Source organism: Balaenoptera borealis (assembly GCF_965194805.1).
Source record: "Balaenoptera borealis genome assembly, chromosome: 4".
NCBI lineage: Eukaryota > Metazoa > Chordata > Mammalia > Artiodactyla > Balaenopteridae > Balaenoptera > Balaenoptera borealis.
This window is the reverse complement of record NC_138861.1, coordinates 149,177,204-149,191,057: the sequence shown is the minus strand read 5'-3', so window position 1 is coordinate 149,191,057 and position 13,854 is coordinate 149,177,204. Positions and strand designations below refer to the sequence as shown.

The 13,854-nt window shown below is 51.6% G+C and overlaps 1 protein-coding gene across 4 annotated transcripts in view; it reads right to left on the bottom strand.

The window, feature by feature from the left end:
* Positions 1–13,854, bottom strand: part of ZFYVE28 (zinc finger FYVE-type containing 28) — a 114,349-nt gene that overhangs the window by 4,865 nt on the left and 95,630 nt on the right. For all 4 annotated transcript variants that reach the window (XM_082390934.1, XM_082390929.1, XM_082390928.1 and 1 more), the window contains 2 exons: positions 1,694–1,827; positions 50–166 (listed from right to left, as the gene is read on the bottom strand). In XM_082390934.1, the coding sequence (XP_082247060.1) occupies positions 50–166; positions 1,694–1,827 (251 nt within the window). The remainder of the gene's footprint in view (positions 1–49; positions 167–1,693; positions 1,828–13,854) is intronic.

Here is a 13,854-nt window from a genome sequence, read left to right as displayed (position 1 = left end):
GCATGACGGTCAGCCTAGGCCTCAGAGCCTGTCCCGAGCTGGCACTCACCCTTCTTTAGCTTTTCCTTGTCGTCCGTTTCCGGCTTGGTGGCCATGACCTGGAAGAGGGTCTTGAGAATACTTCTGAGGTCGCTGGCGTAGTTGGTCTGCAGCTGGTCGGCCACGCCTAGGGGAGGATGCCGGAGGAGGGGGGGGTTAGGTGCTGGCAGCTGGTGAACCCAGCCAGGGCTCATGGTCAGAGACCAACATGTCCTCGGATGAGTGGGCACAAGAAGAGGCCGCCCCGCCCCCGTGACAGCTCCTTTGGCAGAAGCAAAAGCTCAGGAGTCAAGGGAAGGTGGTGGAGGGGGGCAAACTACCCAGCAGCCCTCCCCCGGGGGTCAGTTATTCGCCTTCGTGCTTTTATCCTGGCCCCTCACTGAGGGACGACCCCAGAGCCCCCAACTGTGCCCACCCACATGGCAGCACCTTCCCCCCACAGCCACCTCGACTGCGGGGGTGCAGTGAGGTTCCACGTGGCTGGGGGCCGAGGGTGGACCCTGCCCAGACGGGGGGCCCAGCACCGGCTCCTCGACACCCCCCGCCAGCCGGCCCCCGCTCCCTGGCAGGACAAGGCTTCTCCACCCTCACCTGCAGAGGTTTCCTCTGTCCCCCAGTCAGGTGGACTCGGCCCTTCTCAGCGAAGAGCGCTGCTAGCTCTCCAGGGGCACGAGGGGCTGCCGTTAACAGCAAAGCCAGGGAGTGGCCGTGCACATCCCAGCAGCACGTGGGCACCCCGGGACCCACCGCTGCGCTGATACCGTGGCCGGCGCATCCTTGCGTGCCAGCGGCCGTGCTGAGCACCAGCTGGCATGATGTTCCCCAGACCTCTGAACAAACCCGTGTAGGATTGCGGCAGATGTCTGAACCGGAGCTCAGAGTCACCCCGAGGTCCTCGCGCTCCCACCCGGCCTGGCTGGCGGCTGTGCGGAGGGACCCCGGGGGATCGTGACCCCGACTCTGCAGCGTCCGCCAGCCCACAGGCTGCCCTGCGGCTGCCCCTCCAGTCGGGGGCCCGGGAGCGCCGCGGAAGCTCCAGGCCAGGGGAGCTGGGCTGCGGGACGGACACTGTCTGCACCCGGCCGCCCCGGGGAGGTGTCGGGAAGGCAGGCAGGAGGCCAGGAGGGCGGACTTCACCGCACACTTGTCATACTTTTAAACCATGAGGACGCGGCAGCTATTTAGAACACACAAAACTAGGGAAAGCGCTGCTAAGAAGACCCCGTTTGTGCTCACTCCCCTCACTGAACTCCCCAGGGAGACAAAAGTCATGGTCCCCGCCTGCCACCCCAAGAGAGGAAAGGAGGCAACATCAGTCGGGGCAGGACGCACGATGAACTCTGACCTACGAATTGAACAGAGTCTCCCGGTGTGGGCGGCAAGGGGCCACTGGGACCAGAATGGGGTCCCCCACCCTCCACGGGAGGGCCTGGCGAAGCACGACGCCCGCCTCTTTACCGGGCCAGGCTCACGGCGGGGCTCGCGGGCGAAGGACAAAGTGACGCGGTGGGGAAGGCCCCAGGCAGGGCCGGCCCCCCACAACCCAGCATCAGTGGGGAACCTCCCGCACCCGGGCCAGCCGCTCCCCTAAAGCGCGGCCCCCCGCCCCGTGTGTCCCCAAGCCCACGCCCCGCCCCAGGCCCAGAAGTGGCACCTGAAATGCAGACAAACAGGCGGTGGATCAGGTCGTGGCTGCCGTGGAACCGGGACCGGATCTTCTCTCTGATGGCCACGGGGCCTGCGTCCGGCCCCATCTCGTCTGAGGAGCAGGATCCCGCCGCGGAGCCGCTGTGCAGAGAAGGAAACACAGGAGCGTGGGTGGAGGAGGCGACGGAAGGCGAAAGCTCTGCCCGGAGGCCCCCTCGTTGCGGGAGCGCACTGGGGCTAATGCCACGTGCTGAGTCCCTCCCGTGGGAGAGTCACCGCCCCTACTCACACCCTCTGCAGTGGGCTGACGGGCCCCCAAAAGATGTGTCCACACCCTAACCCCTGGACCTGCCAGCAGGACCTGTTTGGAAGAAAAGTCTTTGCAGCTGCAATCAAGGTAAGGATCTTGAGACGAGACATCATGGATTATCTGGTGGCCCTAATCTAAGGACAGATGTCTTTGTGGGAGACGGAAGAGGAGACACAGACACACGGGGGAGGGGAGGAGGCGAAGTGACCACGATACAGAGATCAGGGTGATGTGGCCACAGCCTGGGGGTGCCTGGAGCCACCAGAAGCTGGAAGAGGCAGGAAGGACCCTCCCCCAGAGCCTCCAGAGCGGGGGCAGCCCTGTCAGATTTCAGATTTCTGGCCTCCCGCCTGTGAGAAAAGAGATTTCTGCTATTTAGAGCCAGCCCCCAGGTCGTGGTGCTCTTTTACTAAGACCCGTCCTTCGTCCCCACCACGCACTTCCCTTCCCACGGCCCAGGGCTCCTGCTGCAGGTGTTGTTGCTACCTCTGCTGTTCAGGGGTCACCCTGCGCCCTAAGTAGTGGCCGCAGTTGAGCCTAGACTGTTAGGGCGTCCACTGACCGTCCTGTAATTAAATCATTTATCTCCCATCTTCTATTTCTGCCGTTTTGTCCCACTTTCTGGGAAATTTCCTCCATTTTTTTTTTTTTTTTCTCCGATTTTCCCCTTGACATTTTTGCTACCACGTTTTTAATTTCCTGCTCTCTCTGTTGTTTCATGGATGTGAAATATTTTATCTATCTAGAAACATTAATTATAATTTTTTTTTGATTTTTTTTTTTTGGCCGCGCTGCGAGGCACGCAGGATCTTAGTTCCCCGACCAGGGATCGAACCCGTGCCCCCTGCAGTGGAAGCGCGGAGTCTTAACCACTGGACCACCAGGGAGGTCCCTCATTATAATTTTGTAAAAGTTGCCTTCGGTGGCCTGCACTATCTCTGTTTCTGCTTTTCTGTGGGGGGGTTGGGTTTTTTCATGCCAGAGGCCTGCCTCAAATGCACGGAGACCCCTGTCAGAGAGAGGCCCTGGCGTGGCCTCCTGGCATGGGTGGAAGAGCGGGCGTCCTCACATCACTGGTGGGAGTGTAAATTGGTGGATGACTTTGGGGAGACGCTCTGGCACCATCTCAGTGAAGCTGGCACACTCCTCAGCCCAGGGGCCGTGGTCGGCACACACCCAAGACCCTGCCCTGTGCAACTGCAGATGTGGCAGAATCTTCAGGGCGGTTCTGGAAGTCCCAGTAAAATCCACCAGTGACGGAGGAGGAGAATCCACTGTCATCTTGTCATGCCGTGGCCCGCCTGATTGTGGGGGGTGAGCAGCCCTGGCCCCTTGTGGACGTGGACGACCCTCGCCGACACGGCAGAGAGATACGCACAGCCGCCCGATGTCTCGCTTAAGGTAACGTCCCTTGGTGTCAAACCATCAGGAAGCTCGGAGATGTGACGCGCCGAGAATTCAGTGCAGGCGGCGCTGGGGCTGGAAGGGGCCCCAGACTGGCTTCACGGGCTCCCCCTGCTCAGCCAAGTGGGGATGCACGAGTGCGCGTCTGACTGGCACACTCTAGAGAGGTCAACATTGGTTTATAAATAATATTTCTTTTTTTAAAAAATGTATTTTATTTATTTATTTTTGGCTGCATTGGGTCTTCGTTGCTGCATGTGGGCCCCTCACCGCAGCGGCCTCTCCTGTTGCAGAGCACGAGCTCCAGGCGCACGGGCCCCAGCAGCTGTGGCACGCGGGCTCAGCAGTTGCGGCTCGCGGGTCCCAGAGCGCAGGCTCAGCAGCCGTGGCGCACGGGCCCAGCTGCTCCGCGCCACGTGGGATCCTCCCGGACCAGGGCTCGAACCCATGTCCCCTGCATTGGCAGGTGGATTCCCAACCACTGCGCCACCAGGGAAGTGCCCTTATAAGTAATATTTCACCAGAACGTGGAGGAGTGATGGGAGGCTGAGGGCGAGGCTGGGCGCGCTGCTCCACTGGGACCCTCGTGATGATCTACAGCTCTGCCCTCCCAGACCACCTGCCAGGTTTCCAGAGACGAAGCCCCTGACTTTCTGCCTGGGGCGTGTGGACTTGGCGGCCCCTGCCCTGGGAGCTGAGTAAGGAAAGGGGATGGAACATCAGTGTCCAGGGTGTCAACTTCCATCAACACCCCCAGTCTCAGTTCACAGCCTCACCCAAAGATTGGAAAGCGGGAGCCCAAGCAAATACTTATACACAATGTTCGCAGCAGCGTTATTCACAAGAGCCCAAAGGGGAAACAACCCAAGTGCCCATCAACAGATGATGGATAACCAAAATGTGGTCCCTCCATACAATGGAATATTATCCAGCCTTAAAAAGGAAGAAAATTCTGACACCAACTACCATGTGGATGAACCTGTAGGACATTATGCCCAGTGACAGCAGCCGGTCACAAAAGGACAAACACTGTGTGACTCCACTTACGTGAGGTCCCTGGAGGAGTCACATTCACAGAGACAGAAAGCAGATGGTGGGTGCCGGGTGCTGGGGAAGGGGGCTTTAATGGGTACAGAGTTTCAGTTTGGGATGATGAAAAGTTCTGGAAATAGAGAGTGGTGATAGTTATACCACATTGTGAATGTGTACAATGCCACTGAATTGTACACTTAAATATGGTTAAAATAGTAAATTTTATGTTATATGTATTTTGCCAAAATTAAAAAGTAGGGAAAAAAAAAGATTTAGGACAGGGGAGAGCAGAAGAAAGGGAACTGAAAAGTCTAAGTAGCGAAGAGAGCTGATGGATTTGGCATCAATACAACAGGTTAAGAGTGAATACATGCTAAAAACCATTAAATTATACACTTTTATAGTACATATTTTTAATAATTAAAAAATTGAAGTATAGTTGATTTACAATGTTGTATTAGTTTCAGGTGTACAGCAAAAATTATACACTTTTAAAGGGTGAACTGAATGGTATATATACTATATATCAATAAAGCAGTTACTGTTAAAGACCCAATTATATTAAGATATAGTAGCAATAAACAAACTGAAAATGAAATTAAGAAACAACCCTATTTGCAATAGCATCAAAAAGATTTAAATATTTGGAATAAACTTAACAAAAAAGTGCAAGAGTTACACACGGAAAACTACAAAACGTCACTGAAATAAATTAGACCTAAATAAATGGAAAGACATCCTATGTTCATGGTTGAGGACTTAATATTGTTAAGATGGCAATACTCCCCAAATTGGTCAATAAGTTCAATGCAATCTGTATCAAAATATCAGCCGCCTTTTCTTTTTCCATGCAGAAGTTGACAAGCTGATCCTAAAATTCATATGGAAATGCAAGGACTCAGAACAGCCAAAACAATCTTGAAAAAGAAACAAACAAGTTGGAGGACTCACACTCATGACGTGGACTTTAGTATGAAACGCCGGTAAATAAGACTGAGGCACTGGCATAGGACACATGACGATGGAAGAGAATTGCGAGTCCAGAAATAAACCCACACATTTGTGGGCAACTGATTTTCAAAAGGGGTGCCAAGATCATCCAACGAGGAAAGAAGGGTCTTTTCAAAAGATGGTGCTGAGATAGAGAAAGACCGTCTCTCCAATAAGTGCTGCTGGGAAAACTGGAAGCTGCATGTAAAGGGATGAAATTAGAACGTTTTTTCATACCACATATAAAAATAAATTCAAAATGAATTAAAGACCTAAATGGAAGACTGGAAACTATAAAACTCGTAGAAGAAGACACCGGCAGAACACTTTCTGACATAAGCCATAGCAATATTTTTTTTGGATCTGTCTCCCAAGGCAAAGGAAACAAAAGCAAAAATAAACAAATGGGACCTAATTAAACTTAAAAGCTTTTGCAACAGCAAAGGAAACCATCGACCAAATGAAAAGATAACCTACTGAATGGGAGAAAATATTTGAAAAAGATAAGACCAACAAGGGGTTAATATCCAAAATATATAAACAGCTCATACAACTCAATTTAAAAAAAAAACAGATTAAAAAATGGGCAGAAGACCTGAATAGACATTTTTCCAAAGAATACATACAGATGACAAGCACATGAAAAGATGCTCAACTTTGCTAATCATCAGAGAAATGCAAATCGAAACCACGAGATATTACCTCCCACCCATCAAATGACCATCATCAAAAAGACCAAAAATAACAAGTGTTGCTGAGGATGTCGACAAAAGGGAACCCTCCCACACTGTTGGTAGGAATGTAAATTGGTGCAGCCACTTTGGAAAACAGTATGGAAGGTCCCTCAAAAAACTAAGAATAGAACTACCATATGATCCAGCAATTCCACTCCTAGGTATATATCTAAAGAAAACGAAAACAGAAAAGATACATGCACCCCAATGTCCACAGCAGCATTATTCACAATAGCCGAGACATGGAAGCAACCTAAATGTCAATCAACAGATGAAGGGATAAAGAAGATGTGGTATATACATACAATGGAATATTACTTAGCCAGAAAAAAGAATGAAAATTTGTCAATTCCAACAACATGGATGCACGTGGACGGTATTATGCTAAGTGAAATTAGTCAGACAGAGAAAGACAAACACTGTATGTTATCACTTACGTGCAGAAATCTAAAAAGTAAACAAATGAATATAACAAAACAGAAGGAGACTCACGGATATAGAGAACACACTAGTGGTCACCACTGGGGAGAGAGAAGGAGGGAGGGGCATGATAGGGGTAGGGGATTAAGAGGTACAAACTATTAAGTATAAAATAAATAAGCTACAAGGACATATTGTAACAGCACAGCGAATACAGCCAGTATTTTAGAATAACTTTAAATGGAGTATAATCTATAAAAATATTGAATTTCTATGTCGTACAACCTGAAACTAATACAATATTGTAAATCAATTATACTTCAATAAATTTTTTTTTTTCTGGGAGAACTGCATTTCCACACACAAAAGAATGAAGTTAGACCTTACCTTATACCATATACAAAAATTGACTCAAATAGATCAAAGTCCTGTATCTATTCTAAAATTCTTAAACTTAGAAAGAATTTTAAATTCTTTAAAAGAATTCTTAAAAGTTCTTAGAAAAGAACAGGAATCTTTGTGGTCTTGGATTAGGCAACAGTTTCTTAGGTGTGAAACCAAAAACAGAGCAACCAAAACCAAATATCTTATTCAGTAGTTCCTCAGGCAGTATGACACAGCAACTCCACTCTGAGGTATCTACCCAAGAGAACTGAAACACATATTCACACAAAAATTAAAATTAAAAACTTCTGTGCTTCAAAAGATACCTTCAAGAAAGTGAAAAACCCCACAGAATGCGAGAGAATTTTTCCAAATCATGTATCTGTCAAGGGTATAGTATCTGGAATACAGAAAACTCTTGCAACTCAACAATAAAAAAATAAATAACCCAACAAAAGAATGGACAAAGGATTGGAAAAGACATTTTTCCAAAGAAGATATACAAATGGCCAGTAAACACATGAAAAGATGCCATCATTAGTCATTTAGGAAATGCAAATTAAAAGGATAATGTGCTATTTTATATCCATTACGATAACTATAAGAGTTTAAAAAGAAAACAGAACATAACAAGTGTGGGTGAAGATATGGAGAAATTGGAACCCCTGTACATTCCTGGTGAGAATCTGAAATGCTACCGAACTCTGGAAAACAGTTCAGCAGTTCCTCGTGCCGTATGACCCAGCAATTCCACTTCAAAGTATCTACCCAAGAGAACTGAAACATAGATTCACACAAAAATTTGTACGTGAATGTTCATACATACTAGCCGAACAATGGAAGCAACCCAAATGTCAGTCAACTGATAAACGGATAAACAAAATGTGGTCTAGCCACACAACGGGATTAATTTTTGGCCATAGAAAGTATTGATAGGTGCTACAGCGTGGATGAACCTCGAAAGCATTAGGCTATGTGACAGAAACCAGTTACAAAGGTCACTTATTGTATGATTCCATTTCTTTGAAAAGTCTAGAAAAGTCTAGGCAAACCCAAGAGACAGAAAGTAGATTAATGGTTGCCAGTGGCTGAAGGGAGGGGAGAATGTTTGGGGTTTCTGTATGGGGTGATGAAAATGTTGAGATTAGATACTGGTGGCAGTTGCACAACTCTGTGAATATGTTAAAAACCACTGAATTGTACACTTTAAAAAGAATAAAAGGATGTTTTCCTTGTAATCATCTAGCGAACTCATATTCAAGAAAGAGCTCAAGCTAAATGCCCGTCAATAGTGGGTTGATTCAGTAAATTAGCTCACAGTCATACAGTTTCCACGAAGGACAGTTAATGACGCTGGAAATGCTAAAATATTAAATAAAAAGGTAGCATTTTAAAAATTAGAGCTATCATATGTACATAAGTGAGATTTGGGGAAATACAGTCAAGGCAAAGCATTAACATTACATTTATTTGAATAGTAGGACTATGGATTATTTTCTGAGCATCTTCTAAGATTGAGTATTACTTCTATGACCAGAAGAATAACTGTTAGGCTGAGGAGAGGCAGCGCCTACAGCAGGAGCCACTGCAGCCCTCCTGAGGCACAGAGTTTGTTTCTTAGTGGAGGGAAGGCATGCTCTGGGGCTCAGCCCCGCAGCCCCTGCCCCTCAGATAAAGCCCTGGAAGCGGGGAAGCCTTTCTGGACAAGGTGCTGCGGCTGGCAGGCAGCTAGCCTGCGAGAAACCAGGGGAAGGGCCCTGACTGTCAGCTGAGCGTTGAGAGCTACGAAGCCTGAGGCTCATGTTGTGCCTTAAAAGAGCAATGAACCCTCCCAGCAGACTGAGACCGAGGCTGGCCCACAGGTGGTGGGTGGGTCAGATCGCAGCCATGGTCTCAGCCCCAAGCCCTCAAGCCCTCTCCTGCTGCTCTGCAGAGTGGGGCGTGTGTGTGTGTGTGTGTGTGTGTGTGTCTGCGTGTGTGTGTTGGGGGCGGGTGTGGATGGAAAGAGAGCCAGAGGCTCCATAAAGAGCCTGGTCCTAGGCAGAAGAACCAACAAGGTGCTGCCCGCGGGCAACCCAGCTGGGCTTGGAAGGGCCACCGGGAACAAAAGAACAGAACACTGGGGGTGGGGCCGGGGATGTCACCTGGGGCCTGAGCTTGGGGCCCGGCCGGGTCAGCCCAGTCCTAGGGGCCACATAGATGGGCATTGTTTGGGCACCGGGGGCCCCAGGAACACTGCCCAGGGCCACCCTTTTGGAAGGGCGCTGGTCCTCCCTGGGCAGCTGCCACACAGCAGGCTGGGGACATGGACGAGGGGCCCAAGGATGAATCAGACCGTGTGTGGCCCCCAAGAGCCCAGTCTAGCGGGGGGCCACACGCTTTAACAAGACAGAGCTGAGAGGCCGGCTGGCGCCCAGTGGTCCCGGTCTATGGTGAGGGCAGGAACAGTGAGGGTGAGACATGGCCGGAACTTGAGACGCAGGGGGAAAGTGAGCGAGAGAGGCTAGGGTGAAGGCGTGAGGGGCGCCCACCTGCCAAGGGCTTCCTCTGTCTCACCAAGCAGTCTGAGCTCCTGTCACCAGCCGTATCTAACCAGGCACTCAACTTCAAATCCGCATGGTCACCTGGATGTCAAAAAGTCCTGCACCTGCTGTGACCGACGGCCAACTGGATTCTGTTTCCTGCCACTCTCTTTTATTGAAGGCAGCACATATTCCCCGTAACAACTCCACTTAGGTTTGAATTACTAGGAAGTGTCAATTTTCTAGTAGCAAAAGACAATGCAATTCTAAAGTTACATTAATACCAAAGGTTTTGTCCAGCCTGTGTCTTTGGCCACAGTCCATGTCAGGGCCCAGCATAGTGGCAAACTTTCCAAAGGGCACCCTCGAAAGGCACACGTGGAGAAGCATCTGATTCCATGGTCAGAGTAGAAAAAATGGCCTTTTGACAGGAAAAGGACTTTGTCATTTTGAAGTTCTAGGGGTCTGTGAAATAAGAGATAACACAACTTGGAAAAACTAATAGCATTACAAGTTGTTTCTGGCTATGACATCACATGGATGAATCTGTGAGCCTTTGAAACCCTTTGTAAAGGCCTAAGTAAGAGAAAAACAAGGAGGAACAAGAGGGACTGATGGAATCCAGAAGCAAGGTTTATGCTTGGATGTGGGGAAATGGAAAGTTTGGACATTTGCACAACCACATACCAATTCTAATGAGCCAGCTTGGGCCCTGTTAGCTCCTCCTTACAAAATCCATCCATCCATCCATCCATCCATCCATTCATCCTAGTATGGTGAGGATTTAGCAGGGAGGTATGTGTGTGCTGATATGGGTTGAATTGTGTCTCCCCAAATTCATATGTTGAAGTGCTAACCCCCAGTACCTCAGAAAGTGGCTTTATTGGGATATAGAGTCACTGCAGATGTAATTAGTTAAGATGAGGTCATTAGGGTGGGTCTTAATCCAATATGACTGGTGTCCTTCTAAAAATGAGAAATTTGGACACAGGTGCACACAGAGGGAGAATGACATGTAAAGAAAAGGCAGAGATCAGAGCTTAGCATCTACAAGCCAAGGGGCCCCAAGGATTGCCGGCATCCATCAGAAGTGAGAGGGCAGAGGCCTGAACAGATCTTCCCTCATGGCCTCAAAAGGAACCACCCTGCTGACACCCTGATCCAGGACTTCTGGCCTCCAGAACTGAGACAATCAATTTTTATGGTTTACCCCCAGTTTGTAGTACTTTGTTACAGCAACCCTACAAACGAATACAAACGTGATGGCACAAAGCTGACAGGCCCAGGCTGCCCAGGGGGTGTCAGCACAAATATCTTTGGGGCAGCAAATATGCTAATTTATTGTGAACAGACCAGATCTTCCTGCTTCCTCTACTCTCCAGCCATTTGCAAAGTCTTTTTTCTAGTGGTTTTAATGAATGACTCTGCGTTGGGAAGGAAGACAACCCTTACTCCAGTGCAACGTCCCCTTGGGGTGAGCACAGGCCGGGAGGGAGTGGGAGGAAGGATAAACCCCTCTCCCCAGTGAGACCACAGCACATGGCTCAGGTCCACAGAGAGAACAAGAGAACAAGAAGAAATGACTGGGACCAGGAGGGCTGGTGCCGACCCAGGAAACAACCCAAAGGGGCTGTTTCAGTCTCTTCTCACCAAGGGACGGCCAACAGAAACACTGACAGCTCTAGATGGGAATGCAGCCTGGCCTATGCCTGGCTGGTGACACTCTGAGCCAAGAACCCATCTCACCACACCAGACACCTGACCCACCAACACTGAGATAATGAATGGGTGCTGTTAGAAGCCACTAAGTGTGTGGTAATTTGTTACGCAGCATAGCTGACTAATACAACTGGGCAGATGTTGTAACTGAGTGACCAAGTGGAGGCTGGCACCCTGAGTCAGGACTGATAGCAAAATGAAACCACTTTGGTGCAGAGAAGACTGACCTGGCGGGTACGTCCAGTAACAGCTCCTGTCTTGGGAGGCTCGGGGCATCCCCGGGGCTCACCTGAGTCTGTGCAGGTCGCCACACCAGGGCCCAGGTCCTGTGGAGCAGCAGGAGGAAGTGTGGCCGCCACCCAGCACCTGTGCCTGACACTCTTGGTCAGCTTGAGAAGAGCCTGTGCAAGTGGACAATAAGCGATGGGTCCCCCATGGCAGGGGCAGCCACGTACACTGCCCAGTGACAGACGCCCTCTCAGGGCACTGCAGGGTGGTGCTGGGGGACAGGGGCTGGCCTCAGAGCCTCCCCCGCTGCTGACCAAGGGCAGGCACAGGCCTCTAGTGGCCACCACACAAGCTAAACACACAGGGGTGCTCACACCCACAGGGAGACGCCCGGTCTCCACACGCGTCACATCTGCCGGGGCCTGTCCCCACCCCCGCCGAGGCAGGAGGCTGATGAGGGCTTCTGGGGGTCCAGGCAGCCTGGGGACTCTGGGGGTGCGGGCGTGTTCACCTCTGAGCAGGGCTTGAGGGTGGGGAAGGCCCAGGCAGCCTGGGGCTCCACTGCTGACCACAGACCTGGACTGAATGCCGGGGGGGGGGGCTGTTCAGAGGCCAGGCCCCAGGGCTGCTACAGAGCCCCTCCTGGTGCGGTGTGCACATGGGGCGGCCCCTGGCGGGGAGCCCAGCACCCAGGACCCGCCAGGCACAACTCCCCTGACCCTGTCAGGGGCCGCCACAGGAGCTGCAGCTCCTACCAAGACCCCGCAGGCCCTGGACAGAAAATCTTCTCAAACAAAATTCAGACCATATCCCTCCTCTGCAGACACGTCTCACTCCCTGCTTCCCAGGTTACTTGGAGTAAAAGCCAGAAAGCCTTCCTGAGGCTCGAAGGGCCCGGCGTGCTCTGGCCCTCTCTCTGTCAACCTCCTCTCCCACTCTCTGCTTGTAGGCGCCTCCCAGCCGTGCTCCTTGCTGTCACAGACACGACAAGCGCACTACGGCCACAGGGCGTTGCACGGACATCGCTAGGCCCAGAATGCATTTGTCTGGACGCCCCCAGAGGCCCCCATTCTTTTGATATCCGTTCCAACATCCTCTAACAGAGACGCTTTCCTTGGCCACCAACAGAACCTCCACTTCCTTCCCCCACCCCGCGTTATTGCTCCTGGGGCGCTTGTCTCCCCGACGCAGCACGCGTGTGCCGACTAGCGGTCTCACTCCGGAGAACGCGGGGCCGGCTGCGCAGCGACTTCTGTCTGTTCTGTTCACTGCTCTGCGCCCAGCATCAAAGACATCCCACCCCCCACCCCGCGAGCCTCCCAATCTGTATCCACTGAACACACGGCACAAATTCATTAGACACAGAGGAAAACTAGGTGCGGGCTGTCTGTGGGAATAAAGGCTTTCTCCTGTGGTCGAGTGCCAGACGGATTCGGGAACAAATCAACCCGCAGGGGCTCCTGAAACCTCACAGTTTTGGAGGTTTCTGTCTCTGCGTCCTCCTCCTCTCCTGCTGCATCCAGAAAGTGTCTGACGGAATGACTCCTCGCGAGGGCCCCCCCCACAAAAGACATGTCCACATCAAATCCCCAGACCTGTGACCGTGACCTTATTTGGAAAAAAGGCCTTTGCAGATGTCAGGAAATTAAGGATCTTGAAACGAGAATATCCTGAATTACCTGGGTGGCCCTAAACCCAATGACAAGCGTCCTCACAAGGGAAAGGGGAGAAGACAGAATCAGGGAGACAGCTACGCGAGCATGACGAAGAGACTGGGGTGAGGCAGCCACGAGCCCAGGAACACCCGGAGCCGCCAGGAGCCGGAAGAGGTGACGAAGGACCATCCCCAAGAGCTTCCAGCGGGGCTGCTGCCCAGCCCGCAGCCTGACTTCCGGCCTCCAGGACTGGGAGACTGTACATCTCTGCTGTTGAAGCCGTCCAGTCTGTAGTGCTCCGTATGGGACCACAGGACACCAGTCCAGAGGGGAGGCTGTGGTCCAGTCCCGAGTCCATCTCTCACCCGCTGGGCGACCCAGGGGGTGACATGGCCCAGACCCTGCTGCTCAGGCCCAGAACGGGCAGTAAAATAATCGCGGGTGGGTGCAGTGAGGACAAGGACGACCACGTCTGAAGGGTGGGCCCATCGCGGACGCCTCGGCGCCCGAGTGCTGGTGGGGGAGTGTGAGGCCACAGCAAGGGGGCCTGAGTGACGGAAGTGTCCAAAGCAGCGGGCACACCGACCACGTAATTCACAGACGGGGCACCTTCAGGGGTCTCTGGCAGTGAGACGGCCCTTCTCCGCCCGAGTCTCCCCTCAGCCAGTGGGCCCCGAACTGGCAGGGGGGTGGGGGCCGCCCAGAACCGTGATGACAGCCTCCCAGAAGATCACAGCTGCATCTTCCCCGAAGTTCCGAGCAGAGGCCAC